Consider the following 27984-nt stretch of genomic DNA (forward strand, 5'->3'; position numbering starts at 1 on the left):
TATGCTTCCTTTTTGCCTCTATCCAAGGCAGTTAAATTTGTATAGATGACAGACTATATACATTCAGTATGTGTAACATATTTTTGCCGATAATGATAATCAGCTAGCCATACCCTTTTTGCTGAAAGGTATACTCCCTCCCTTATTTGGGTATACCAGGTTCTGGTTCAGCAGAAAAAAACACATAATTCTTCCCTGATGCAAGCTGCGATGAGGAGAGCCGGTGGTTTAGAAGTTAAAACTACTGCCTTACAAGGCAGACTCTGCAGGTTCAAATCCTGGTGAGAGTATGGTTATCTGATGAGAGCACAATAAGCTTGAAATAGATCTATACTAGTCTCCCTTCCTTTTCATTATCAGCAAAAATATGTTACATACATACATACATGCATATACATACATGGATACATACAGTACATACATCTCCTTACTTAGCACAGTTCTGCCTCTCAGTTTCTTAATATTACCTTATCTTCAAACAAATCAACCTGAATCTTTTGAAATGGGGCAGAATATAAATACCTTATACTGCTGTATTATAAAAGTCTAGCAGAAAGCAATTCCCAAATCTATTTCTCCCTTTATGTTGCTAGCTAGTGTAATACTCACATCTGAGTCCGGACGATGACAGTGAAGAGTGAAAATGTCACAGCTGCTGCCAGTCCCAAGTCGAGATTCAAGAGTAGCGTAGCGACAAAAGTTACAAGCCAGATAAGCTGGAAGTATGAAAATGAGAGAATAACAACAGTACTGAAGGCAGCCAGGGCCGCCGATAGACGGGTACTACTGGGAGTGCCGTACCGGGCCCGGGCAAATTGGGGCCCGCAGTCAGCGGCTCCTTGCACATGCCCAGTCTGTACCCTCCCTCTTTTGCCGGCTGCCTGCCTTTACCCCACTCACCGGCTTCCATCGCTGCCACTGAAATCCCTGCCGCCGCAAGTGGCAACTTCGCCTAGCAGAACCGCTCTCCGAAGTTGACACATTTGGGGCAGGGCCCCCTAATTGGCTGGCGCTTCCGTCGCTCCGACTTGCCAAGCTCCGCCTTCCTCCACCTTGATAGACAATCCCGCCCCCTCTTCTCGGCTTTCTCCCACCCCGCCCCCTCCCACCCCCTCCACCGCCGCCGCTTGGAGTACACATGGGCGCTATTGCAGCTGGGCGCCTTTTTTGGGGCCATGTGCGCTACGCCCGGACGTTCGACCCATGGCCGGCCGGGAAGGGAGAACTTCTGGGAACAGGTGGGTTGAGGTAATGCCGTCAATCAGAGCTTCCCTTCGGTAAAAGAAAAATAACCCGGATGAATGGACGTGAGGGAAACTCGAGGCGCCTTCCCAAAGCAAAAGAAGGGAGGCTTGTTGTCGTGTGGGGCTGGTCTTCAGAACCCGGTTGTAACTTATACAACGATAGAATCCCTGTATTATCAGAGGGTCTCCAACCTTGGCGACTTTAAGACTTGCGGACTTCAACTCCCAGAGTTCCCCAGGCAGCTTCGCTGGCTGAGGAACTCTAGGAGTTGAAGTCCGCAAGTCTTAAAGTCGCCAAGATTGGAGACCTCCTGCTCTATCTACAGTGTAATCTGCCCAACGAGATCTTTTAACCGGCCCGCCGCAGCTCACGAGATTTGAGGGACCGCTTATCCAGGTGGGCGTGGACCGGCAAGCCGCCCTCCGCTCTCTCTCTTTCTCTCTCTGTTGCTGGCATGGTGTATGAGAGAGAAAGAGAGAGGTAGAGATCGCGCGCATTACCGGGTTGTGGAGGCGGTGTGGGGCCAGACGCTGGGTGCCGGGGACGCGGGGGGAGGGTGAAGGGGTGGACGTGGCTGCTGCTTCTCAGCTGCAGAGCTGAACGGGGGCGGAGATCAACGGCGGAGTCCGGCGCTGGGGCCATGCGGGACCGCTTATCCAGGTGGGCGTGGACCGGCAAGCCGCCCTCCGCTCTCTCTCTTTCTCTCTCTGTTGCTGGCGTGGTGTATGAGAGAGAAAGAGAGAGAGCGGAGGGCGGCTTGCCGGTCCACGCCCACCTGGATAAGCGGTCCCGCATGGCCCCAGCGCCGGACTCCGCCGTTGATCTCCGCCCCCGTTCAGCTCTGCAGCTGAGAAGCAGCAGCCACGTCCACCCCTTCGCCCTCCCCCCGCGTCCCCGGCCCCCAGCGTCTGGCCCCACACCGCCTCCACCACCCGGTAACGCGTCCGATCTCTACCTCTCTCTTTCTCTCTCTGCTGCTGGTGTGGTGCATGAGAGAGAAAGAGAGAGAGAGAAAAAATAAGGGAGAAAGAAAGAGAGAGAAAGGAAGAGGAGAGATAGAAAGGGGAAGAGAGAAAGAGGGAGAGATAGAGAAGGAGAGAGAGAAAGAGAGAGATACAAAGAGAGTGAGAGAAGGAGAGATAAGAGAGAGAAAGAAAGAGAGGGGCAGAGAGAAAGAAAGAGGGACAGAGAGAAAGAAAGAGAGGGACAGAGAGAAAGAAAGAGGGACAGAGAGAAAGAGAGGGACAGAGAGAAAGAAAGAAATGGACAGAGAGAAAGAAAGAGGGACAGAGAGAAAGAAAGAGAGGGACAGAGAGAAAGAAAGAGAGGGACAGAGAGAAAGAAAGAGGGACAGAGAGAAAGAAAGAGGGACAGAGAGAAAGAAAGAGAGGGACAGAGAGAAAGAAAGAGAGGGACAGAGAGAAAGAAAGAGAGGGACAGAGAGAAAGAAAGAGGGACAGAGAGAAAGAAAGAGAGGGACAGAGAGAAAGAAAGAGAGGGACAGAGAGAAAGAAAGAGGGACAGAGAGAAAGAAAGAGAAGAACAGAGAGAAAGAAAGAGAGGGACAGAGAAAGGGAGAGAGAGAAAGAAAGAAAGGTAGAGAGAAAGAGGGAGAGTTAGAAAGAGAGTGAGAGAAAGAGAAGAGAGAGAGAAAGAAAGAGAGAGGGGGGAGAGAAAGAGGGAAAGATAGAGAGGGAGAGAGAAAGGAAGAAGAGAGATAGAAAGGGAGAGAGAGAGAGAAAGGAGGAGACAGAGAGAGGGAGAGAGAAAGGGAGAGATACAAAGAGAGTGAGTGAGAGAAAGAGAGAAGAGAGAGAAAGAAAGAAAGAAAGAGAGAAAGAAAGAGAAAGAGAGGACAGAGAGAAAGAGAGAGAGAATTAGAAAGACAGAAGGACAGAGAGAAAGGGAGAGAGAGAGAAAGAGGAAGAATAAATATTAAATATTGTATTTGTTCCCATTTTGTTTTTTACTTTAAATAAGGTATGTGCAGTGTGCATAGGGATTTGTTCACACGTTTTTTTAATAGTCCGGCCCTCCAACAGTCTGAGGGACAGTGAACTGGCCCCCTGTGTAAAAAGTTTGGGGACCCCTGATCTACACTGTTCAAAAAAATAAAGGAAACATTTAAACAACACAATATAACTCCAAGTAAATCAAACTTCTGTGAAATCAAACTGTCCACTTAGGAAGCAACGCTAATTGACAACTTGGAGTTTATATTGTGTTGTTTAAGTGTTCCCTTCACTTTTTTTTGAGCAGTGTACTTTGAAATTAACTTGGATACCACGGGCTCGTTCAGACCTGCGTTCACCGATGGGCGTAAAAACTAGATCGAAAAGGATATTGAGATGTGAAGCAATATGAAATTGTATTTGGTTTTTTTTTAACAGCTCCTATTTTAATACCACTGATAACTACACAACCCCCTGGATAATTAGAATAGAATAACAGTGGGAAGGCACCTTGGAGGTCTTCTAGTCCAACCCCCTGCTTAGACAGGAATCCTACACTACTTCAGACAGATGATTTTTTTAAAAAAAGTAGTTATTATGTAAACATTAAAAAATAAGATAGTACATAATCTATCATTTTACAATATACTTATTTGTTTGTTTAAATTTTGTATTTGCATTTTATAAGACAAGCAACAAAACAACACAACATAACAAACACCACCCCCATCCCTTTTGAACTGTTATCCTCACAGTTCCTTCTTTATATAGTTATATGGCCTGTAACATCAGCGGTTATTATATGATTATTCTATAGTTCCAGTAAAACTAAGGTCAAGTTGTTGCTATCATAATCTTATGAATAAAGTTAATTCTGGGAACATCGGGTTTTATTTACAGTTATTTTCAGATGATTATCTAACATCTTCTTAAAAACTTTAAAAAAGTAGTTTTAAAATGGCGGGGGGGGCAGACACTTAGGCTGTATGGGCCCCCAAAATTCCTGATGGTGGCCCTGGAAGGCAGCACTGGGATTGCCATTCAGTTTGAGAAGAGGGAGACATTTCAGTATTTATTATTTTTGAGTTATTTTAGCAAATGTGAATAGGTGCAGAATGGCATCTCTTTGCAGCTGACCAGTGGGCATGCCTAACCTCGTTGATCCAAAGGTACTTTTTCAAGAGGCAACGGGACTTTCTGGAAAGTCCAGTTGGCTCTTGAAAAAGCACCTTTGGGACAACCATGACCTGGATCAGTGTTTCCCAACCTTGGCAACTTGAAGACATTTGGACTTCAACTCCCAGAATTCCCCAGCCAGCAAATGCTGGCTGGGGAATTCTGGGAGTTGAAGTCCAAATGTCTTCAAGTTGCCAAGGTTGGGAAACACTGACCTGGATGATTGAGAATCTCCATAGATAACTAACCTTGTTGAGTTATCTGAAAAGTTGAAAACAATTGGTTTTATATCAGGTAGGCTACTGATGGAGCAGAGATGTTTTTTAATAACCCTATAGGACATTGTTTTTATTCTATTATAATTCTATTAACTATGGAATACATAAACAAGGAAAAAACATGCTATTATAAAGCCTACAGCATTAAACAATAACATGGTGGTACAACCACTTCAGCAAAAAAATTTAAAATGGCATGAAGAATCCTGAAATTTATTTATTTATTTGTTTGTTTGTTTATTTGTTTAATTATTTATTTATTATTTATTAATCAGATTTGTATGCCGCCCCTCTCCGCAGACTCGGGGCGGCTCACAGCAATAATAATACAATGTAAACAAATCTAATATTTAAGTTAATTTTAAAAACCCAATTTAGAAACCAATCATACATACTAGCATACCATCTTCTTTGTTGGAGGCAGCAAAACAATGATGTGAAAAAACAAATTACTATGAAATGAGATTCCGGCAACACCCTCGTCATGAGTACTATTGTTGTTTTATATTCCTGGTGTGAGCCACCTAGAATCCCTAGGGCAGTGATGGTGAACCTTTTTTTCCTTGGGTGCTGAAAAAGCGTGGGCATGCGCTATCATGCATATGCGAGTGCCCACACCCATAATTCAATGCCTGGGGAGGATGAAAACAGCTTTCCCCACCCCCTGGAGGCTCTTTGGAAGTAAAAAATACTACCCCAGAGCATCTGTGCAAGCCAAAAATCAGCTGGCTGACACACATGTGCACATTGGAGTTGAGCTAGGGCAACGGCTCGCATATCAGCAGATATGGCTCTGCGTGCCACCTGTGGCACCTGTGCCATAGGTTTGCCATCACTGCCCTAGGGAGTTGTGCGGCATATAAATTGAATGAATGAATGAATAAACAAACAAAGAAGCAAACATAAATAAATAAATGAGGTTTTTCCCCGTGTTGGATGCCAATTTGGTAGAAATTGGTTTCATGTAATTTGCCAACCAAAGGAAACAGATCCAGCCAATATTGCAGTAACCACATGGCTATTGATTTACTCCCAGAACCCATTCAGAGTTATTAATGTTAAAGCTCTATCTAAATGGATTCTGGGTTTCTGCCAGATGATCTCAACTTGATTTCAACTGAAGTGTGCATTCTTGTTGAAAAGACCATGTGAGGTAGGTGTGGTGGGAGCTTGGGGGAAAAAAACTTGCTTAGGGCTATCTTCATTGCACTTCCCATCTTTTACTTTTTTTAAAAAAATGTTTCATTGTAATTTATTTGAATGTTGTGACTGTGTAGAATTGTTGAGATTTATGTAGTATACAAATTTAATAAATCATCATCATGTTGTGAGTTGCCCAGAGTTGTTGAGATTTGTGTAGTACAGTATACACATTTAATAAATCATCATCACCACCACCATCATCATACCTTCCAAAGTATGAAACACATCCTGTTTCCTTGCCTTTTGGAATCTATGTGTAACAACCTCAAATCTATGGAAGTAGATGACCTATAATGTATGCGTTAAATAAAGTAATTGCTAAATGTCAATCAAGATATGGAGACTCTTATATCTGAACGTCCTTTAATTATGACATCTTTTTAATCTTGCCAGAGAGAAAAAAAGCTGGCATGTCTTGGAAACTAACTCTAGAATATCATTTTTCTAAGTATGTTCAGATTTCTTTGTCCAAGGTCTGCATTGTCATTACAGGTAAGTGACCACCCAAACCATAGGATAAAATTATATGTGCCCAATGCATATTTTGCTGCACTCTAGAAACAGTGATATTTCTCTTAAATATAGTGCAAGGCACTTATCATTTATAGCAATGGTGGGTAATGGTTGAGAGAAATCAGTTAGAAACATAGAAACATAGAAGTCTGACGGCAGAAAAAGACCTCATGGTCCATCTAGTCTGCCCTTATACTATTTTCTGTATTTTATCTTAGGATGGATATATGTTTATCCCAGGCATGTTTAAATTCAGTTACTGTGGATTTATCTACCACATCTGCTGGAAGTTTGTTCCAAGGATCTACTACTCTTTCAGTAAAATAATATTTTCTCATGTTGCTTTTGATCTTTCCCCCAACTAACTTCAGATTGTGTCCCCTTGTTCTTGTGTTCACTTTCCTATTAAAAACACTTCCCTCCTGGACCTTATTTAACCCTTTAATATATTTAAATGTTTCGATCATGTCCCCCCCTTTTCCTTCTGTCCTCCAGACTATACAGATTGAGTTCATTAAGTCTTTCCTGATACGTTTTATGCTTAAGACCTTCCACCATTCTTGTAGCCCATCTTTGGACCCGTTCAATTTTGTCAATATCTTTTTGTAGGTGAGGTCTCCAGAACTGAACACAGTATTCCAAATGTGGTCTCACCAGCATTCTATATAGTGGGATCATAATCTCCCTCTTCCTGCTTGTTATACCTCTAGCTATGCAGCCAAGCATCCTACTTGCTTTCCCTACCACCTGACTGCACTGTTCACCCATTTTGAGACTGTCAGAAATCACTACCCCTAAATCCTTTTCTTTTGAAGTATTTGCCAACACTGAACTGCCAATACAATACTCAGATTGAGGATTCCTTTTCCCCAAGTGCATTATTTTACATTTGGAAACATTAAACTGCAGTTTCCATTGCTTAGACCATTTATCTAGTAAAGCTAAATCATTTACCATATTACAGACACCTCCAGGAATATCAACCCTATTGCACACTTTAGAGTCATCGGCAAATAGGCAAACCTTCCCTACCAAACCTTCCCCTATGTCACTCACAAATATATTAAAAGGAATAGGACCCAGAACAGATCCTTGTGGCACACCACTTGTAACCTGACTCTGCTCGGAATACTCGCCATTAACAATAACTCTCTGATGTCTACGCTTCAGCCAGCTGCAAATCCATTGAACTATCCAGGGATTAAGTCCAACCTTCACCAATTTATCTATCAGCTCTTTATGTGGAACCGTATCAAAGGCTTTGCTGAAGTCCAGGTAGGCAATATCCACTGCACCACCCTCATCCAACACCTTTGTGACATAGTCAAAGAAATCAATGAGATTAGTCTGACATGATTTGCCTTCAGTAAAGCCATGCTGATTTGGGTCTAATAAGTTATTGTTTTTTAGGTTCTGATTTATCCTCTTTTTGAGTAGAGTCTCCATCATTTTAACTACAACTGATGTCAAGCTAACTGGCCTGTAGTTACCAGCTTCTTCTCTACTGCCCTTCTTGTGAATAGGCACAACACTGGCCATTCTCCAATCCTCAGGAACTTCTCCTGTTAACAAGGATTGGTTAAACAAATCAGTCAGGGGGGTAGCAATGACAGATCTGAGTTCTTTAAGAACTCTGGGGTGGATGCCATCTGGACCCATTGCCTTATTTATCTTTAATTGTTCAAGTTCTTCTAAGACATCGGCTTCTAAGATCACTGGAGCTGAATCCGTACAGCTGGAAGCAATGCTATATCCCTCTATAGTATTATTTTGTAAGGTGTCTTTTGAGAAAACTGAACAGAAGTAGCTATTGAAATGGTCAGCGATCTCCTTATTCCCATTAATGCATGTATTATTCCCGGTACTAAGCTTCGTGATGCCGCAGTTTTTCTTCTTCTTATCATTAATATATCTGAAGAAGGTTTTATCCCCCTTCTTTATAGATTTGGCAATTTCTTCCTCTTTTGAGGCTTTAGCAGCATATATTATCTGTTTCGCCTCCTTCTGTCTCATTTTATATACCTCCCTATCAGCTATACTTCCAGACTCTTTATACCTCCTATAGGCAGCCTTTTTTTCATTGACTATAGCCCTTACATCATTGCTAAACCATAGCGGTTTCTTCTTCCTTTTACCCTTAGTTATTTGTCTTACATACAGTCCAGTGGCTTTTAAGATGGCCTTTTTTAATACAGTCCACTGGATGCTCGCTCCTGCCATTTTATCCCTCCCCTTTAATTCATTATCTAAATATTCTCCCATTGCATTACAATTTGTTTTTCTGAAATCCAATACTTTGGTTGCATTATAGGATTGCTCACAATGAGTTTTTACATCAAACCACAAACATAGATGGTCACTGCAACCTAAATTTTCTCCCACCTTGACATCTGAAACCCAATTCCCATTCGTAAAAACTAAATCTAGAATATTCTCCCCTCTAGTTGGTGTCTTAACCAGCTGTGCCAGAGCTGCTCCTGTAAAGGCCTCTACTATATTCTTACTTTTGCATGTAAGGGTACTTTTGCATGTAAGGTTTTTTGTTTGCTATTTTTATTTCCCCCACCCACCCAGGTGTCTCTTACATAACGCTGTTATTCTTTGCTGTTTCCGACTGCGAAAACTATTGCATGAATAATCAAAATTATCTCCTGCTTGGTTCCCCTTGAAGTCGTCTTCTACTTACCAGGTCAGTAAAATTAGATCTCCAAAGTGCAGGAATATCTTTGAACTGTTTGAACATGCCTTTCAAGTTGACGATAACAATGGAAGCTAAGACAACCTAAAAGAAAATGGCAAAGATGCTTATTTTTATCATATCTAGAGTAGAAAGTTTCAATTCAAGTAATGGGTAAGAGTGGAAGAACCTTCATATACAGTAAATATAAACCTTTCTGGAGTAATATAAATTTCACAAAGAGAGATATTGATATTTTCACTGATTTGGAGAATGTTTTCTTCAATATTCACTGTACCCCAATGATATTTAATCATTATTTTTTTAAAAAAACAACAGTCTAATTTTGGAACATACTTTGGGTAGTTCACGGAAAAGCTCTCCAATCTTCAAAATGGTTGCCAGGATGATGAGAGAGGAAAGGACTGAGGCCATCTGCAAAAATTAGAAAACAGGGAACAACTGATACAAAGCAGGCCGCACAAAGCAAGAAAATAACCCCAAATTTCATTTCCCACCAGTTTCCACCAGCTTGTCATCAGGTTTTAAAGATAGCAGCAGATGGTAGCACTTGGCTGACTTTAGGCGCCAAAACTAAGAAGGGTCAGGCCATGTTATTACATGGATGGGAGACCACAAAAAGTTTTAGAACAGTGAAAAGAGAAAAAAAGATCCTGAGTAACGACTGATGGGTCAGTATGATGCTGATTCTGAGCCAAACTTTGGAACAGATTGCTAGGCAGTTTGAAGATTCAGAAGACAATGTTTTCCTTGGCAGTGCAGGTTTATCAAGAACAAGTCAATATAAGTGCACTAGAGTGCCTTCCGTCCCCTGTTCTATTGCTCTCCTATATCTCCTATACCTTTCTTCTATTCCTATATCTCTTCTTCTATTCTTTCATTGATATGTTCTATTACTATACCTTCTTTTCTATTATTTCTTAGATATATATTTACTATGAGTATCTCCTCTATAACCTTCATCATGTATTTTACTATGTGTATATAGATATATACCCACTAAAACCTTCATTGTGTATTGGACAAAATAAATAAATAAAAATAAATAAAATGTGATTTCCCCTTTTCACCGAGAGACCAGTTTAGGAGATTGCCATGAAACAGAGTATTTTGATGCCAGCAAAGTATTTGGAACCCATTAGATTCTAGTAAATCTGGTTGGACTATACCAGTGTTTCCCAACCTTGGCAACTTGAAGATATTTGGACTTCAGCTCCCAGAATTCCCCAGCCAGCAAATGCTGGCTAAGGAACTCTGGGAGTTGAAGTCCAGATATCTTCAAGTTGCCAAGGTTGGGAAACACTGGACTATACAACTATTAGAGGAACATAAAAATGACTGAAAAATTGTAGTTAATAAGCATTTGTTAATGATAAAAGTCCTTTGGAAGTTGGGTGGCATATAAGCATAATTAATAATTAATAAAATATTTTTAAAAAATCAAACTAGATACATGCAAGTGTCAAGTAGTGTACTGCAGGCTTCATTTTAGGCCTAGTGCTGACCCATATATTTAAAAATAAAAAAGATTAAAAACAGATGGTAAAACTTGCAGGAGATACAAAAAATAGAGAGAATAACAAATCCTTTAGGAGATTATGTGGGCGATCCTTGACAAGTTCGGCAGAAACATGACTATCGGCGTAGCCGATAATGAAGTCTTACATTCTGTTAGAAAATGTCTTGGGGATAAACATAGGATAGCAGGCCCACACTTCGCAGTGCTACGTGAGAGATTATCTGAATGCATCACAATTTGAACATAAGCAAATAGTGTGATGTAACTGCAAACATATCTCCTATTCCTTTCTTCTATTCCTATATCTTCTATTCTTTCATTGATATGTTCTGTTACTATATCTTCTTTTCTATTCTTTCATAGATATATTTTACTATGAGTATCTCCTCTATAACCTTCATCATGTATTTTACTATGTGTGTGTATGTGTGTGTGTGTGTAGAATACAGGGCAGAATTGTTCTGAGATGTTTCTTAAGACAGGAGAAGAAAGAGAAAAGTTTAATATGCGATTTAGTTTGACATCAGGGGAAGTTCCTAACAGTAAGAGCCAACAGTGGGAGGTAGTAGACTCTCTTTTGATAGGGATTTTAAAAGGGGTGTGTTGGCTAAAATAGGGGACGCTCAGATAATTGATTCCTGCATTAGGCAGGATATTGGACAAGATAATCTACAAAAGTACTTTCTAAATCTCACAATTTATGATACTACAATTGGAAAGTAAAAAGAAAGCAAATGGCAACTCTTTCCATAACATTTTGAGAAAACTGCATATACTTCTCCACAATGGATGTCAATGGACGTCTGTCTCAGTTCAGGACATATTTACTTTTACTGTTTACTTAGCCTTGAGCTCTATTTCCTGTCACTCCAGTTGCCCGAGCAGTCTGAAGATAGAGGGAGTCATAGTGCAAACAGATGTGGCAACATTAGCTGTAGAAAACTGCCCACTTTTGTGATCATGGTGGATACACTGGTGATTTTTTTAAAGCAGGAAGCCAAACAGCCCTCAATAAATTGTTTGTCTCCTACATTCAACGAGAATAGAGATGAAACAAAGTTTTGAACTTCATGTTAATTCTAGTAGCATCTTCAAGGCTACTTAATATTTGTGAACAGATTCATAGCCCACTCAAACACTAAACACTTAAAAAATAGCCTAAATGTATTTTTATTATATTTCATAATATAAACAAAATTATCTTAGTATAAATAAGATGCCTTGATAAGGCCACACTTGGAATACTGCATTCGGTTTTGTTTGCCATGATGTAAAAAGGATATTGAGACTCTAGGAAGAGTGCAAAGAAGAGCAATAATGATGATTAGGGGACTGGAGGCTAAAACAAATGAAAAACGGTTGCAGGAACTGAGTATGTCTAGTTTAATGAAAAGAAGGACCAGGGAGACATGATAGCAGTGTTCCAATATCTTAGGGTTTGCCACAAAGAAGAAGGAGTCAGGCTATTCTCCAAAGCACCTGAGGGTAGAACAAGAAGCAATGGATAGAAAGGAAAGAAGTAAGTTAGAACTAAGGAGAAATTTCCTGACAATTAGAACAGTTAATCAGTGGAACTGCTTGCCTCCAGAAGTTGTGAATGCTCCAATCCTGAAAGTTTTAAAAAAGATGTTGGATAATCATTTGTCTGAAGTAGTGGACTAAAGGACCGCCAAGGGCCCTTCCAACTCTGTTGTTGGTATTACTATTACTATTAATTATTATTATTGTTGTTGTTGTTGTCGTCGTCGTCATCATCACCCAAGGTTAAACAAGCCCACCCTCAGTCCACAGCAAGAGTAATTGATGTAATTTCTAAAAGCTAACTGTACCACTGCATTTATCAGAGTGATCTCATCTATCCCAGCATGCCTTTAAATTAGTTCTCACTGAGTTCTCTGCAGCTCTGTTCTGCTATCCATCTATCTGATTGATCCCAACTTCTGCACAATTCCTTCGTCCTATCAGAAAAAGGCTACGGGCTTATCCGGGCTTTACCTGGCTGTGTCCTCCTGTGCTTTCTTGAACTAGGGAACGGGACATGGAGCAGCTGATGCTGTAGCAGTGGAAAAAGCTACCAGCGATGTTACTGAGCCCCAAGGCTATCAGTTCCTGCAAGAGAGTTGAGAAGAGCTCAATGTATGTTTCTTTATTTGGGTAGGGTGGGGGGAAATAGTTCGGAAGAGGAGAGTTCGGAAGTACAGTACAGGCAAGTTCTCAACTTAGGACTATTATGGAGCCAGCCCTTTAAAGTCGTAAGTCATAACAGTTATAACATAGGTCACCCATGTTTCTAATCTGATTTTACAACTTTTATTTTGGTGATGGTTTTTAATTGACCAAACCGTTCATTGCATGTGTTAAACAGGCATCCCAATTGCTAAATGAATCAATGGTTTGTTACGGAGTGATTTGGCTGAAAACCTGAAGTAAATGCCAGGTTTTGACAAAACCATTGTAGCATGTGGTCTTGTGAATGCAGGATGCTGCAAATAACCATAAATGCTGAGCGTCTGACCTGCTGTCATGGTATTATGGGGTGGGAGCAGCCAATGGAATTTCAGAGCTGGGCTGAGCCTCCTAGTATTCTTGGGAGGATTCTTCATAACTTACAACCATTGCTAAGCAATGGTTGTAACCAGTAGTGGACTGCTGACCCCACGGCGGGGGTGGAGAGACGCAGTGGGGGTAGTAAGTTTATGCACTATTTATTGAATTCTTAATAGGTTTTTTTTACTGTCCTTCCTTCTCTAGTACCTTAGTATGATCCCTAGTTACTTTTAAAATAGGAAGCAATTAAATAGTATGTTTTACCCGTAAACGCTTTAATCATTTTAATCATTATCTAGAACTGAACTTTTATAGCAATTAAAGAAAATTGAGCTACTTGCCTAATCTGTTATCATACGAAACCTTTAAATGTTACTGTGCTCCTCAACAAATAATGCTGTCTGTCATTTGTCCTTTTTGTGATTATTCAAATAATGTGACTTAATCAATTGAAAAAGAGCCCAAGCACCTATTTGAAAACTTATCTTGGGCAGTAAGCCACCCCCACCCAGTCATATGAACTTTAAGCCACCCCCAGGTCACATGATTGTCAAGCCACTCCCACCTGGCCACATGGCTGTCAAGCCACTCCTACCCAGTCACATGACCATCAAGCCACACCCACAAAATAAGCCACGGCTACAGTGTGGCACTAAAAGTTTTGGCAGCCCATCACTGGTTGTAACATTGAGGATTACCTGCAACAGGAGTAGATAGATAGTTGACAAGACAATCAAGAGAGAAGATAAAGTCAAGGCAAAGAGAAAAGGGGGGGGGGGAGAACCAGGAAGCCAAGATATGAAAAGCATAACAAATTTATTTATTTATTTATTTATTATTTAGATTTGTATGCCGCCCCTCTCCGCATGTCATACCTGGTTGCTGTCCACACTATAGCCATACTTGAGTGCGAAGATTTTCCCAAGGGAGATGCAAAGGACATAGCTAACAATAGCAATGGCAAAAGCATTCCCTACCACCTGCCCAAAATAGCTTCCATTGGGGGCTTCAGGAGACCTCAATCTATAATAAGGAAACATAGATGACACAAGGCTGCACTGCTGTAGTACAAGGCAAAAGAAGAGAGGAACAGGTGATTTCCCAGGGCTGGGGTGGGAAGAGGAGTATTAAGCCAATAGGAAGGGAACCTCCATTGGGTGCAGTCGAAATAAGACCCCTATAAGTTTTGAAGCAAATCAATCTGGCCTAGTATGGCTCTGAGACCAATGGGTTTGGGGAAGCAGCAAGAACACTTACCCCTTGGGAATATCGCCCACAACACTAATCCCAAATTTGTGGCTTAGGCTGGCACCATAGCAGATTGCCGTAGAGACAATAATCTGAAAAAAGGAGGCAGGTAGGCAAAATATTATTTGGTAATTTAATGCTGCCCAGGAAGGGCACAGATGAAGGGATTTAATAGGTTGCAACATCACTAATGTGATGGCCTCATTCTTATTTGTTGGACCAGAATTTCCCAAATGCAAGCTAGCAATAATAACACAAGAGCACGCAACAGATTCAAACTTAATACGAACCGCTCCAAACTTGACTGTAAAAAATATGATTTCAACAATCGAGTTTTCGAAGCGTGGAACTCATTGCCGGACTCAATTGTGTCAACCCCTAACCCCCAACACTTCTCCCTTAGACTCTCCACGATTGACCTCTCCAGGTTCCTAAGAGGCCAGTAAGGGGCGTACCTAAGTGCACTGGTATGCCTTTTGTCCCCTGTCCAATTGTCTTTCCTTTCTTTCACCTATCTTATATATTCTCTTCCTTTCATATATCCTCTCCTCTAAGTTCACTTTCACCCTCATTTATATTATCACATGTCTATTTTTCTTCCTATGTATTTGTGTATTGGACAAATGAATAAATAAAATAAAAAATAATAAAAGGTTGAGCTGGGTGTTCCTCAGATGCATAATAAAAGTGGAGAAGACTCAGTCATTGCAGCACTCTAATCTTTTTTCTTTTTGGTCTCAGAAATGGGACTCTGGAAATGCAGTACCAATGGCTGCTGACAACAGAGGCATTGCAGCGATCTGTCAGTTTGCAAAATCTGTCTGTTTTTCATTTTGTTTTAACTTTAGGTTCTTTTTGAAAGAGTGTATAAATTGGTAAATTGTTGTCAATAAAAAACCAAACATAATCCAGGAATAATAACAACAAAACATCATTGGCATTGACAAATCCATCATCAGTCAATTGCAAAACAAGGTTTTGCTCAGAACATACACATCTGCCTATCCCCTGTCTTTGTAAGGGACTCAATAATGTAGAGAAAAATACCCAATGCAGTCTGAACAACCGGCTGATGGTGTGATGAACCATAGCAACAATAAACCAGCAGTGTGTATAATTAAAATATCATCAACTTAAATCTCCCAGAGATATTTTTAAAAGAGGAAATTAACTAAACTAAATGACATTATGAGCCATGGAGGCCCAATGGTTAGAATGCAGTACTGCAGGCTACTTCTGCTGACTACCAACTGCCTGCAATTTGACAGTTCAAATCTCACCAGGCTTAAGGTTGACTCAGCCTTCCATCCTTCTGAGGTTGGTAAAATGAGGACCCAAATTGTTGGGGGCAATATATGCTGACTCTGTAAACCACTTAGAGAGGGCTGTAAAGCATTGTAAAGTGGTATATAAGTGTAAGTGCTATTGCTATTATCAAAGTAATTAACATCAGTCTCTTATTTTTTAGCAACAGGCAGTTCAAAAAGATGGCACCCCATCAAAATCCTTGGCGTTCTGATTAAAATCAATTATAGTTGAATGCTGAGGAATTGGGACCTAGATTTTAAGAATAAGCTGTCTAAACTCTTTGCTTCCTACTCTTCCAATTTCTCTTGCCTTTCTTTCTTTCTTTCTTTCTTTCTTTCTTTCTTTCTTTCTTCAAAAATAAAATCTTCATTTCAATGAAGAGAGTGTATTTCTTCCTAGGAAACAGAATAACATTTTTATTTCTCTCTACCACTATGTAATATAAGGGATGAAGCTAATTCTAATACCTTCCAAGAATTGCATGGAAACAAATTCCTACCAATGATTGCTCTTTTTAAAAAAAACAACAACTAAAAACTCATTCCACCCAAACATTGTTCCCAAAGGGGATCTTGAAAAGTGATCTGGAGGGCTTCTGGATCCCAAAATAGAAATTCATGCCCAGAGCAGACATGTAGAAAATGCGAACCATGGCTACTGAAAGCTTTGACTGAAAGACTTAATGTCATTTTTCAACTATACCTTTTATGTGGCAATAGGGGGAAAACATGTGGCTAAGGAGTATATTGTTTCCACCTTCATTCCTCCACTATTGAATATATGCCATTACTAGATATATGTCACATTTCAATTCTGAAGCACATTAGGCATACTTTTGGGGCTGGTGGTAGCTAAACTATGGTGTATTTTCCTTATAAACAACCTAACATTCACCTTCCACTGAATATAATGCCAATTTTATTTCCATGAAGTTTTCATCTTGCTTTAATAACTAGACTTTGAGGGGGTATTTGGGAAGTATTATGCTAGTTAGTTTTTTCTTGTAATTTTAATATATTTAACATTATGACAAAGTTTCTGCAATGCTGGCCATATTTTGTTCCATTGTCATTTTAGGAAAAAAACCAAAAACAAGCAAGCCAATGATCTTAGAATGTTGCCCAAGAAGTTACCGTGAGAAGTTCAATGGGGATAGGTGCTGGAAGCTTCTTATGAAATTTGTCATTGAGTAGCTTGATGAGCAAAAGGACAACCATGGAGATCAAGGCAGTGACCACAGTACCAGTGTGAGTGCCAGGTAATTTTGAGCAAATCTCCACAAAGGTCTGTGTGAAAATAGCAAAATAGAGGAAGTCATAATTTGGAGACTGAAGAAAGAACATTGATGAAACACAACTTCTCTGTGTCTATTTGTACTTACATAGATCAGTGACAATGGTCCAGATTTATCCTCCAGGCTGATTCCAAAGACATACTTTAGTTGGGAAACCAGCACATGGATTGCAGCAGCTGTGGTATAGCCTCGCACCAAGGGCTCCGAAAGATAGGTGGCCACAAACCCAAACTGCAGCAGGCCAAGGGCAACCTAAAACAGATCATTGGTGAAGTTACAGCTGCCGAAACGGAAAATAATTTTTTATTTATTTTTTTAAAAATATATACATCTACACATTTACAAAACATAACCAAAAAAAAGGAAAAAGATACAAAACAAAACAAAACACATAAGGACAAAAATAATAATAATAATAATAATAATAATAATAATAGTTGATTAATTAATTAAATACAATAAACAATATTAACAATGACAATAAACAAACAACAAAATGTATATCGTTTGTATTCTCTTGTGAGGAGGAAAAAATAAACAGTCTTTTCTGATATCAAATTATTTTCTGGTGAAAGAAACAATCGGTATTTACTGTTATTCCTTTTGGTTATCAGTGTCTTTTTTGTTGTTGCTATTTTCTTAGCCGCTTTCTTACACTCCTACTTGATTAATTTAATTTCATGCAAATTTTATTTTAACAAAGCACTGTATATATATCATATTTGATCTGTTATATCAAAAAAAAAAAGAAAAAAATATTGCTATTGTTATATTGTAATTTAAACTTTTATTTCTTCTTTTAAACCAATCATAAAAAGAATTCCATGTTTTATAATAATCGGAGTCTTCTTTGTTTTTTAATTTAAGGGTTAAAGCATCAGATTCTGCACAGTCCAAATTTTTGTTAAGTATTAGTGAATCTTCAGGAGGATTGGGTTGCTTCCAGCATTGGGCTATTGCCATTCTAGTTGCGGTCAATATATGTACCATTAAATAATATTTGTTTTTATATATTTTAGAGCATTTTTCTTAAGACATCATTAGCTCAGAAAGCGAATGACCCAGAAAGCAGAACAAATGCTTAACTATTGCTAAGCGAGTAAGTAAAGTTTCAATAATTTGGAAGCCAGTGTGTCCCCTGGGATCAAGCTATTTTTAAATTCAGACTGTTTAATTAGCAGGAAGTACCTACCAACTACTCAGTCACCCACAATGGGCAATCAGCAGCTCTTAGAACAAACACTTATTAACTATTTAGGACAGTGATGGCAAACCTTTTTTTCCCTTGGGAAGACCATGTGCGCGCACTATCGTATATGCACGAGTGCCCACACCCATAATTCAATGTCTCAGGAGGGTGAAAACAGCTTCCCCCACCCCCGCAGGAGGCCCTCTGGAGGCCAGAAATGGCCTGTTTCCCAACTTCTGGTGGGCCCAGTAAGTAGGTGTTTCGCCCTCCCAAGGCTCCAAAGGCTTCCCTAGAGCTAGGGAAGGGTAAAAACACCCTCCCCCAGCCCCCAGGAGGCTGTCTGGAAGCCAAAAACGCCCTCCCAGATCCTCTGTGCAAGCCAAAAATCAGCTGGCAGGATGTAGGGGTAGTGATTTCTGACAGTCTCAAAATGGGTGAGCAGTGCAGTCAGGCGGTAGGGAAAGCAAGTAGGATGCTTGGCTGCATAGCTAGAGTTATAACAATCAGGAAGAGGGAGATTATGATCCCGCTATATAGAGTGCTGGTGAGACCACATTTGGAATACTGTGTTCAGTTCTGGAGACCTCACCTACAAAAAGATATTGACAAAATTGAACGGGTCCAAAGACGGGCTACAAGAACGGTGGAAGGTCTTAAGCATAAAACGTATCAGGAAAGACTTAATGAACTCAATCTGTATAGTCTGGAGGACAGAAGGAAAAGGGGGGACATGATCGAAACATTTAAATATGTTAAAGGGTTAAATAAGGTCCAGGAGGGAAGTGTTTTTAATAGGAAAGTGAACACAAGAACAAGGGGACACAATCTGAAGTTAGTTGGGGGAAAGATCAAAAGCAACATGAGAAAATATGATTTTACTGAAAGAGTAGTAGATCCTTGGAACAAACTTCCAGCAGACGTAGTAGATAAATCCACAGTAACTGAATTTAAACATGCCTGGGATAAACATATATCCATCCTAAGATAATATACAGAAAATAGTATAAGGGCAGAGTAGATGGACCATGAGGTCTTTTTCTGCCGTCAATCTTCTATGTTTCTATGTTGGAGCTGAGCTAGGGCAACGGCTTGGGTGCCAGCAGACATGATTTAGGAGATGTCATGCTTCACTCCTCACAATTCTCTGTATATGCACCACACATCTTGCTTGTTCATTCTTCTCTTTTCTTCCTGTGGACTCCCTCATTTCCCATTAATTTGCTCTGCAAATAACTGCCTTCAAACATACCAGTGTCACTGTCCACATTAACTACAGCTACTTCCACCCTGCCTAATAACAGTAAGACCAACACTTTCACCCTGGCGACCAAAGCAGATTCCATATTTCTTATTTTCAGATTTTAGCCATCAATTGGGTTTACACAACAGGTATTTACCTAATGTTTATCACCACCTTACCTGGAAGAGGCCCATTAAGCAGGTGACTGCAGTGACCAGCTCTATTCGGGCTGCATCCCTCCGGCTCTCATTGACAAATGTTTTATTGCTGCCAACAATCACTTCCAAATATTTTCCATTTGGTTCTAGTGACTCTGTCATACTTCCTAACATCACAGAAATGACAGCAAATGGACCTGTGGGAAGAAATCCACGGTTAGGGTGAACCTTTTAAATCTCTTCTTCTGATTCAAAAGATTTTGGAAATAATATCTACTTTCTTAGACCGAGTTAATAAACATAATATGATACAACAAGCATATATCAATTGGGCCAATAAATAAATATTTGCAGCAAATGTGTTAATAGAGATTAACTATTAGCTAGTATTATGTTTAGGTACTGCCAAATTTAAGAGGGGGGGGGGGCAAATAGGTACTTTGAAGATCCTACTGTCACATCTTCCTTCTGTGCTATTGTATATTTATAATTATGTTTTATATCTGTTATCTAATACAGTGTTTTTCAACCAGTGTGCCGTGGCACACTAGTGTGCCGCGAGAGATGGTCAGGTGTGCTGCGAAGCTCAGAGAGAGAAAGAAAGGAAGAGAGAGAGAAAGAGAGAAAGAAAGCAAGAGAGAGAGAGAGAAAGAAAGCAAGAGAGAGAGAGAGAAAGAAAGCAAGAGAGAGAGAGAGAAAGAAAGCAAGAGAACAAGAGAGAAAGAAAGGAAGAGAGAGAGAAAGAGAACAAGAAAAAGAAAGCAAGAGAGAAAGAAAGAGAGGGAGGGAGGGAGGGAGGGAGAGAGAGAAACATAAAGGGAGGGAGGGAGAGAGAAAGGGAGCAAAAAAGAGAGGAAGGAAGGAAGAGAAAGAAAGAGGGATGGAGAGAGAGAGAAAGAAAGATGAAGGGAGAGAAAGAGGGAGGGAGGGAGAGAGAAATAGAGTGAAAGGAAGGAAGAGAGAGAGAGAGAGAATTTTTTTATCCAAACATTTCCCCCCCCCCCCCGCTCAATGTGCCCCAGGGTTTCGTAAATGTAAAAAATGTGCTGCGGCTCAAGAAAGGTTGAAAATCACTGATCTAATACATGCCTGATAAAATAAATAAATAAAAATAAATAAAATTTGTCTCAACCTCCCCTCCCTCACTTCTTCCTTCTGTTCTAGCCCTTCTCACTTCCCCTCTACTGCTCTTCTCCTTGAAAAAGGTTTTCTGCTTAACATGGAAAAAATATTGTGCTAGCCAATTGGAAAATGCAGCACATTTTTAAAATGGAGTCTGAAAAAGTTATCTGTGCAGCTATGGCTTCCAATTGTCCAGATAAGGCCTTTCTTTAATACTCTTTCTGTAAGTCTTTTGAGGGCTTCCCAAATTAGACCTATAGTTCATTGCTAGTGATGCCATTGGTGTTCTACTCTAGTAAATGTGACCCCATCAAGCATCTAAAGTAGCATTCTTTGCTTACCAACCGAGATGTGTCTGGATGTCCCAAATAAGAAATATATCAGAACTGGATAGAAGGACGAATACAAACCATGGACTGGAGGCAACCCTGCTAGGAGTGCATATGCCAAACCTTGAAAAAATATAAGGGGAAGTTACCTTGCTATAGCTTTAGCATCAGAAATTCTCTGACTGAAAGTGTCTGTCAGAGAATTCCCACTGGCGAGATCAACACAAGAGGGCCAATAGTTGGTCAGAGGGTATTTTTTCCTCAAGATCCCAGGATTCCAAAATAAGATTTCAGATAACATACCCTGTGGGAGATGCATAATCCCCACACTGAATCCTGACATGATGTCCCCTAGTAACCATTCTTTGACTGGGTAGTGTGGCAACCAGCTAAGGATGGGCAGGAATCGAAATAGCAAGTTCTTTGCAGTTGATCCTGAGCATCTGGAAAAAAAGAGGTGGACAAAGACCTTTGCAAGAGGAAAGCAGGGTTTAAATTAAATTAAATTATAAATTAAATTAAATTATTAAATTATAAATTAAATTATTAAATTAAATTAAATTAAATTATTAAATTATAAATTAAATTAAATTATTAAATTAAAAATTAAATTATTAATTAAATTATTAATTAAATTATTAATTAAATTAAATTATTAAATTAAATTAAATTAAATTAAATTAAATTAAATTAAATTAAATTAAATTAAATTAAATTAAATTAAATTAAATTAAATTAAATTAAATTAAATTAAATTAAATTAAATTAAATTAAATTAAATTAAATTAAATTAAATTAAATTAAATTAAATTAAATTAAATTAAATTAAATTAAATTAAATTAAATTAAATTAAATTAAATTAAATTAAATAGAATTTGAAGGATGTGGGGCAATGAAAGAACTGGGAATCTGTTCCATTCCATGAGGTAAATTTGTGAATCACTCCCAGAATCTATCAAGAGGGGGGGGGGGAAACCACAATGGCCATGCCACATTATTCTGCCATAAAAAGATCAAATTCCAGAGTTGCAATATTGGAATTCTGGACATTTTGATGGCTAAAAGCAGAGGTGGAGCTGCTCCACCTACTCCTAACTAATTGTGTGCAACAAATGCCACAACCTTTCCACCTTGTTTTTTTTTTAAATTATTCTAAAAGTGCAACAGAACATGCAGCTGTTAGACAAGGTTTTTCTCCAGTCCTTGGCAAAAATAATTAAGCGCAATCGAATGAATCATGGGGCTTTTTTAAAGGGTGGGGAGGAGCTGAACAGTGTTAATTTTCAGGCGCTGGCTTGTATGGACATTTCTACCCATGGCAGCCTCACCTCTTCATGTAAAATCCAACATACTTTTCCAGATCTTTTAGGCTACTTAGTTAGTTAGAGGAATACAACAATTATGAGAAGCAAGGAAATATTACAAATATACAAATCTAATATATTATTATTATTATTATTATTATTATTATTATTATTATTATTAACCAATAAAATGTAAAAAAGTACATGAAGAAAATTGTACATGAATGTCTATCTCAAGTCCTTTTAAAGTTATTTTCTTTTGTCTTTTGTGTAACACTGGAAGCTTCCTTTGGGGGATGCACAAAACTGCAATCTTTGTTGAGGCAGAACACACCAAACAACTAGTCTATTTAATGTATATTGAGAGAGAGCAGATAACACATACCCATCATTTACTGATTAATAAGAGTTGAATGTGGGGACAAGGGAACTATGTTATCAAATTTAGAAAGGTGGGAAGGGTTTCAAATCTGTCTATAACTACAAGAAAGAAGATTGAAGTCGCTTCTTTATGTATTTTTACTTTTTCTTTTTTGCTTCCTATTGTTTTCAACACCTTCCTCCCTTCCTCCCTTCCTCCCTTCCTCTCTTCCTCCCTTCCTCCCTCTCTCCCTCCCTCCCTCCCATGCACATGAAGACCAGCAGGCTGGCATGCCGGAACCCGGAAGAGCAACGGGTTATGGCTTGCATGCCGAAAACATGGAGAGGAGATCCCAGCAGACAGTCTCTCAGCTGTCTTCACATGCAGCAGAAGACCAAATGTCATGCTGGAAACTGGAAGATCATCTTTCTGGTGTGCATGTGCTCCAGGGGGCTGCTCTTCTGGTTTCCAGCACATGGGCGCACGCGGGCACTCCCATTTCGGCACTCAGTGCCAAAAGGTTTCACCAACACTGCTATAGCATTGGTATATTCCTCTTTTCTTCTCTAAGATTTGAGGACAATGTGTTGCTTTGTCTTTGACTTACGACCATACAGATAGTCCTTGATTTATGACCATAATTGAGCCCAACATTTCTGTGGCTAAGTGAAACATTTGTTAAGTGAATTTCCCCCACTTTTATAACTTTTCTTGCCAGAGTTGTTAAGTGACTTACTCCAGTTGTTAAGTTAATAACACAGTTGTTAAATGAATCTGGCTTCCCCATTGACTTTGGTTGCGAATGGTGATCACGTGATCCCAGGATACTGTGACCATCATAAATATGAGTCAGTTGCAAGTGTCCAAATTTTGATCACATGACCATGGAGATGCTATAGTGGCCGTGAGTGTGAAAAATGACCATGTCACTTTGTCATTATAATTTTGAACAGTCAAAGTTGGCTGTTGATTAAATGAACTGTCGTGAGTCAAGGATCACCTGTATTCTGTCATCATTTCCTTCCAAACATCTGCTATTCAGAAGCAACAGCTTATTTGCTTTCCTCATGTTTCCCAAGGCCCTTTCTCAGTCATCCTTTCATAATCTAAAACCTGCTTCCCTGATTTTTCATGCCATGAGTTATGGATTAGCAATACTTTACCTTATTTTCCTGATCTGGGTGGAAAGCGACTCTCGTGATACCTGTTTTCTCAGGCCGATCTTCTCAAGCTCGGACTCATTCAGTACTTCACCTGCACTTTCTGCCTTGGAGTGACCTGGCTCTCCGTTTGCCTCCATGCCAACCTCAGCGGTCCCACCTGTTTTGTGGTTCAGCTTTGGGGCTGGGAAGAGAAGAAGAAGCACCATCAATACTAATGTTCCAGAGGTGGAACTACCAAGATTTGGTTGGCCCTAATCCTGCTGGCTTCTCATAAAACCTTAAAAACCTGGAAGTTGAAGTTTGTTTGTTTATTCATTCGTTCATTCATTCATTCGTTCATTCATTCACTCATTCATTCATTCATTGGATTTGTATGCGGCCCGTCTCCGTGGATTTGGGGCGGCTCACAACAGACATAGAATACACAATAAAACAATTTGATCCAATTAATAATTGGGTCTATGGAGAGGGGCCGCATACAAATCCAATAAATTATTATTATTTATTATTATTAATTATAATAGTTAAAAGACTTAAAAAACATCCTAAAAGCTTAAAAACATTCAATTCTCATTCACGCAATCCAAAGATTATTCAAAACACTTTCATGGTTGGGGGGGGGGGGGAGAGATCTAATGGCCCCAGGCCTGCGGCAAAGATGAGTCTTCAAACTTTTTCAAAAAGCAAGGAGGGTGGGGGCAGTGCGAATCTCTGGAGGGAGCTGGTTCCAGAGGGCCGGGGACCCCACAGAGAAGGCTCTTCCCCTAGGTCCCGCCCGCCGACATTGTCTGGTTGACGGGACCCTGAGAAGACCAACTCTGTTAGACCTCACCGGTCGCTAGGATTCAAAGTTAGTGGAGCCTATGTGGTTGACATTAATTTAGCTATGACTATTGGAGTTAGTATAGGTGTTTATTTTTACATAGCCATATGTTTTAACAAAACCATGTGTTTAACAAAGCCACGTGTTTTTAACACAGAATACAAATGTGATTTTTTTTTAGATGGTCATTTTCTATTCTGAGTTCTTAAATTTTAATCTAGCTATCCAGAGTTTACATTGCCATATAAATTAAGTACAGGAATAAAATGCATAACGAACACAATCTCTTAATTTGGGGGGGGGGATTGAAACCAGGATCCTGGAGCTCTATCTTGATTTTTTTTTTTAAATAAAGGAGGTCATTAAAAAAATAGAACCCGGCATTTTAAAATCCTGGCATACATTTTAAAGCGACTGGTAGATATCCAGGCCCATGGGATTCGGCGGCATATAAATTAAATTAAGCCGTTATATAAATGAAATGGCTCCTGAGGAGAAAGGTTTTTAAAAGGAAAGAAGACGGAGGGAGGGCCGAGCCCTGCTTGCTGCTTGGCCCTTTGCCAATAAAAACCACCTCTATAGCTCCCTAAGTCCAAGAAAGGAGGGTGTCACCATTCTCCCATCTCCAGCTCAGGGCAAATGCCCCTGCCTTGTGTTTTCCAGCTCTGATTCAAAACTGCCCTCGGTTGACCCCAGCTGTCTCAAACCCTTCAGAAGAAAAACAGTCTTTGTTCCATTCTAGTGGCAGCCTCACCTCCAACTGGCTGCAGTGCTTGGCACACCCCCTTCTGTTCTCTGAAAAGGCACTGTGACCTTTTCCTCACCCAATGGGCACTTTGCCCAGCTTGGGTGAGGAATCTTCTCCTTGCTTTCCCACCCCCTGTCCTTCCCTGTCCTTTAAAAAATATATATATATATTTTGCAAAACTCTGGTCTGTAAATTGCAATTTATGGACTTTTGTTCCTTTAAAGCTTAACTATCAATTATTGTGTGCCAATAATATCTTATTTTTATTTGATTGCATATATCTCACATTTATTATTTTTATAAATATCTCAAAACAGCAAAGATTATGGATTGTTCTTTCTTCTTCCTATTTTATCCACAACAACCCTAGTATTCTGTTGCTTTGGTTGTTGTAGCATCAGGACAATAATGCTGTAATAAAGGGGAAACGCAAAACGTGAGGGTCGGTTTTATTGTCAGATAATATAGGAAGGGGCTGTCTATGATATCTCCGGGACCGCCTTCTGCCGCATGAATCCCAGCGACCAGTTAGGTCCCACAGAGTTGGCCTTCTCCGGGTCCCGTCGATGAAACAATGTCATCTGGTTGGACCCAGGGGAAGAGCCTTCTCTGTGGCGGCCCCGACCCTCTGGAATCAACTCCCCCCAGAGATTAGGATTGCCCCCACCCTCCTTGCCTTTTGCAAACTCCTTAAAACCCACCTCTGCTGTCAGGCATGGGGAAATTGATTCCCCTGGGTTATTTCTGTTTTAGGTATGGTTTGTTTGAGATGTATGATTGTTTTTATATTAAGGGTTTTAAATTGTTTTTAACTATTAGATTTGTGCTGTTTTTGCTGTTGTGAGCCGCTCCAAGTCTCCAGAGAGGGGCGGCATACAAATCTAATAAATAATAATAATAAAATAACATCTTTGTGTGCAAACATCTGGGAAAGCAAAGGAAAGGTGCACAGACTAATAATAAGGGCCCTTTAGGCCAGTCCATACAGAAGTCAACCAGTGTGGCTTGCCTTCCCCTACACCAGTGGTTCTCAACCTGGGGGCCTGGATTCCTTTGGTGGTCAAATGATCATTTCACAGTGGTTGCCTAAGACCGTGGGAAAAGACAAATTTCCCATGTTGTTAGGAAATAAAGCTTCTATTCTGGCCCTTGAAACATATTTTTACAATCTGACCAATCAGGCATTTACAGTGGGGGTGTCCCTCTGACCTCTCTGCCAATTAGATTAAAGCTCTGTTGGGAGAATTGGTGCTAGACTTATGGTTGAGGGTCACCACAACATGAGGAACTGTATTAAGGGGTTGCAGCATTAGAAAGCTAGAGAACCACTGCCCTACAGGGATGAGAAATGATCAATCAGGTTTTGCAATAGCTATGATCTAGACTGAGGTCAGTTTGGCCCAGCTCATTGAAACCCAGATTGGAAGGTCTGAAGTAGACCTAAGAAACCATTGGAAGTAACAAGGGAAGCAAGCAGCTTATCTTGCAATGTAGAATTTGCCAGAGTAGTCACTTTGAGCCACTCTCTTCCTGTTGCTTTATATTTAAAGTCAGGAGGAGGAGGAGGAAGAAGAAGAAGAAGAAGAAGAAGAAGAAGAAGAAGAAGAAGAAGAAGAAAAACGAGAAGAAGAAGAAGAAGAAAAAAACAAGAAGGGGGAGAACAACAGCAGCAGCAGCAGCAACAACAACAAGAAAAGAAGAACAAGACAACAAGAATTATTCAAAACAAACACACATACATCACAGCAACTGGCATGCATACTGACTACTGTAATGCTCTCTACATGGGGCTACCTTTGAAAAGTGTTCAGAAACTTCAGATCGTGCAGAATGCAGCTGTGAGAGCAGTCATGGGCTTCCCCAGGTATGCCCATATCACTCCAACACTCCACAGTCTGCATTGGCTGCCGATCAATTTCCGGTCACAATTCAAAGTGTTGGTTATGACCTTTAAAGCTCTTCATGGCATCGGACCAGAATATCTCCAAGACCGCCTTCTGCCACACGAATCCCAGCGACCGATCCGGGTCCCGTCAACTAAACAATGTCAGTTGGCGGCTCCAGGGGAAGAGCCTTCTCTGTGGTGGCCCCGATTCTCTGGAACCAGCTCCCCCCAGAGATTAGAACTGCCCCTACCCTCCTCGCCTTTCGCAAACTCCTTAAAACCCACCTTTGTCGTCAGGCATGGGGGAACTGAGATATCTCCCCCGGGCCTATACAATTTATGTATGGTATGCTTGTGTGTATGTCTGTTTAATAAGGTTTTTTAAAAATATTTTAAATTGTAAATTATTAGATTTGTTATAAACTGTTTTTATTGTGTTCTGAGCCGCCCTGAGTCTATGGAAAGGGGTGGCATACAAATCTAATGAATAAATAAAATAAATAAATAAATGCATATAAGATTTCATCTTCAGTGAATAATAGAATACAGACATTCTTTCCTGTAACAAATAACTTTGAATACTATGTTATGCCACAGTTAGGAGCATACCATTTTAAAAAATAAATAAATAAAAGTGTTGCTTTCAATCACTGCTGTTTATACTGGTAGCAGAAATAATT

The 27984-nt window shown here is 39.9% G+C and overlaps 1 protein-coding gene across 3 annotated transcripts in view; it reads right to left on the reverse strand.

Annotated features, from left to right (window-relative positions):
* The window catches only part of SLC26A6 (solute carrier family 26 member 6), a 54226-nt gene that overhangs the window by 18867 nt on the left and 7375 nt on the right, over positions 1-27984 (reverse strand). For all 3 annotated transcript variants that reach the window (XM_070738410.1, XM_070738409.1, XM_070738411.1), the window contains exons 2-13: positions 23849-24029; positions 21323-21462; positions 21032-21142; positions 19590-19765; positions 17069-17233; positions 16821-16973; positions 14389-14471; positions 14007-14154; positions 12580-12693; positions 9402-9479; positions 9054-9149; positions 610-716 (exon numbers count right to left, since the gene is read on the reverse strand). In XM_070738410.1, coding sequence (XP_070594511.1) covers positions 610-716; positions 9054-9149; positions 9402-9479; positions 12580-12693; positions 14007-14154; positions 14389-14471; positions 16821-16973; positions 17069-17233; positions 19590-19765; positions 21032-21142; positions 21323-21462; positions 23849-23985 — 1508 coding nt within the window. In that variant the 5' untranslated portion in view covers positions 23986-24029. The remainder of the gene's footprint in view (positions 1-609; positions 717-9053; positions 9150-9401; positions 9480-12579; positions 12694-14006; positions 14155-14388; positions 14472-16820; positions 16974-17068; positions 17234-19589; positions 19766-21031; positions 21143-21322; positions 21463-23848; positions 24030-27984) is intronic.

The sequence above is a fragment of the Erythrolamprus reginae genome, chromosome 2, assembly GCF_031021105.1.
Source record: "Erythrolamprus reginae isolate rEryReg1 chromosome 2, rEryReg1.hap1, whole genome shotgun sequence".
Classification (NCBI taxonomy): Eukaryota; Metazoa; Chordata; class Lepidosauria; order Squamata; family Dipsadidae; genus Erythrolamprus; species Erythrolamprus reginae.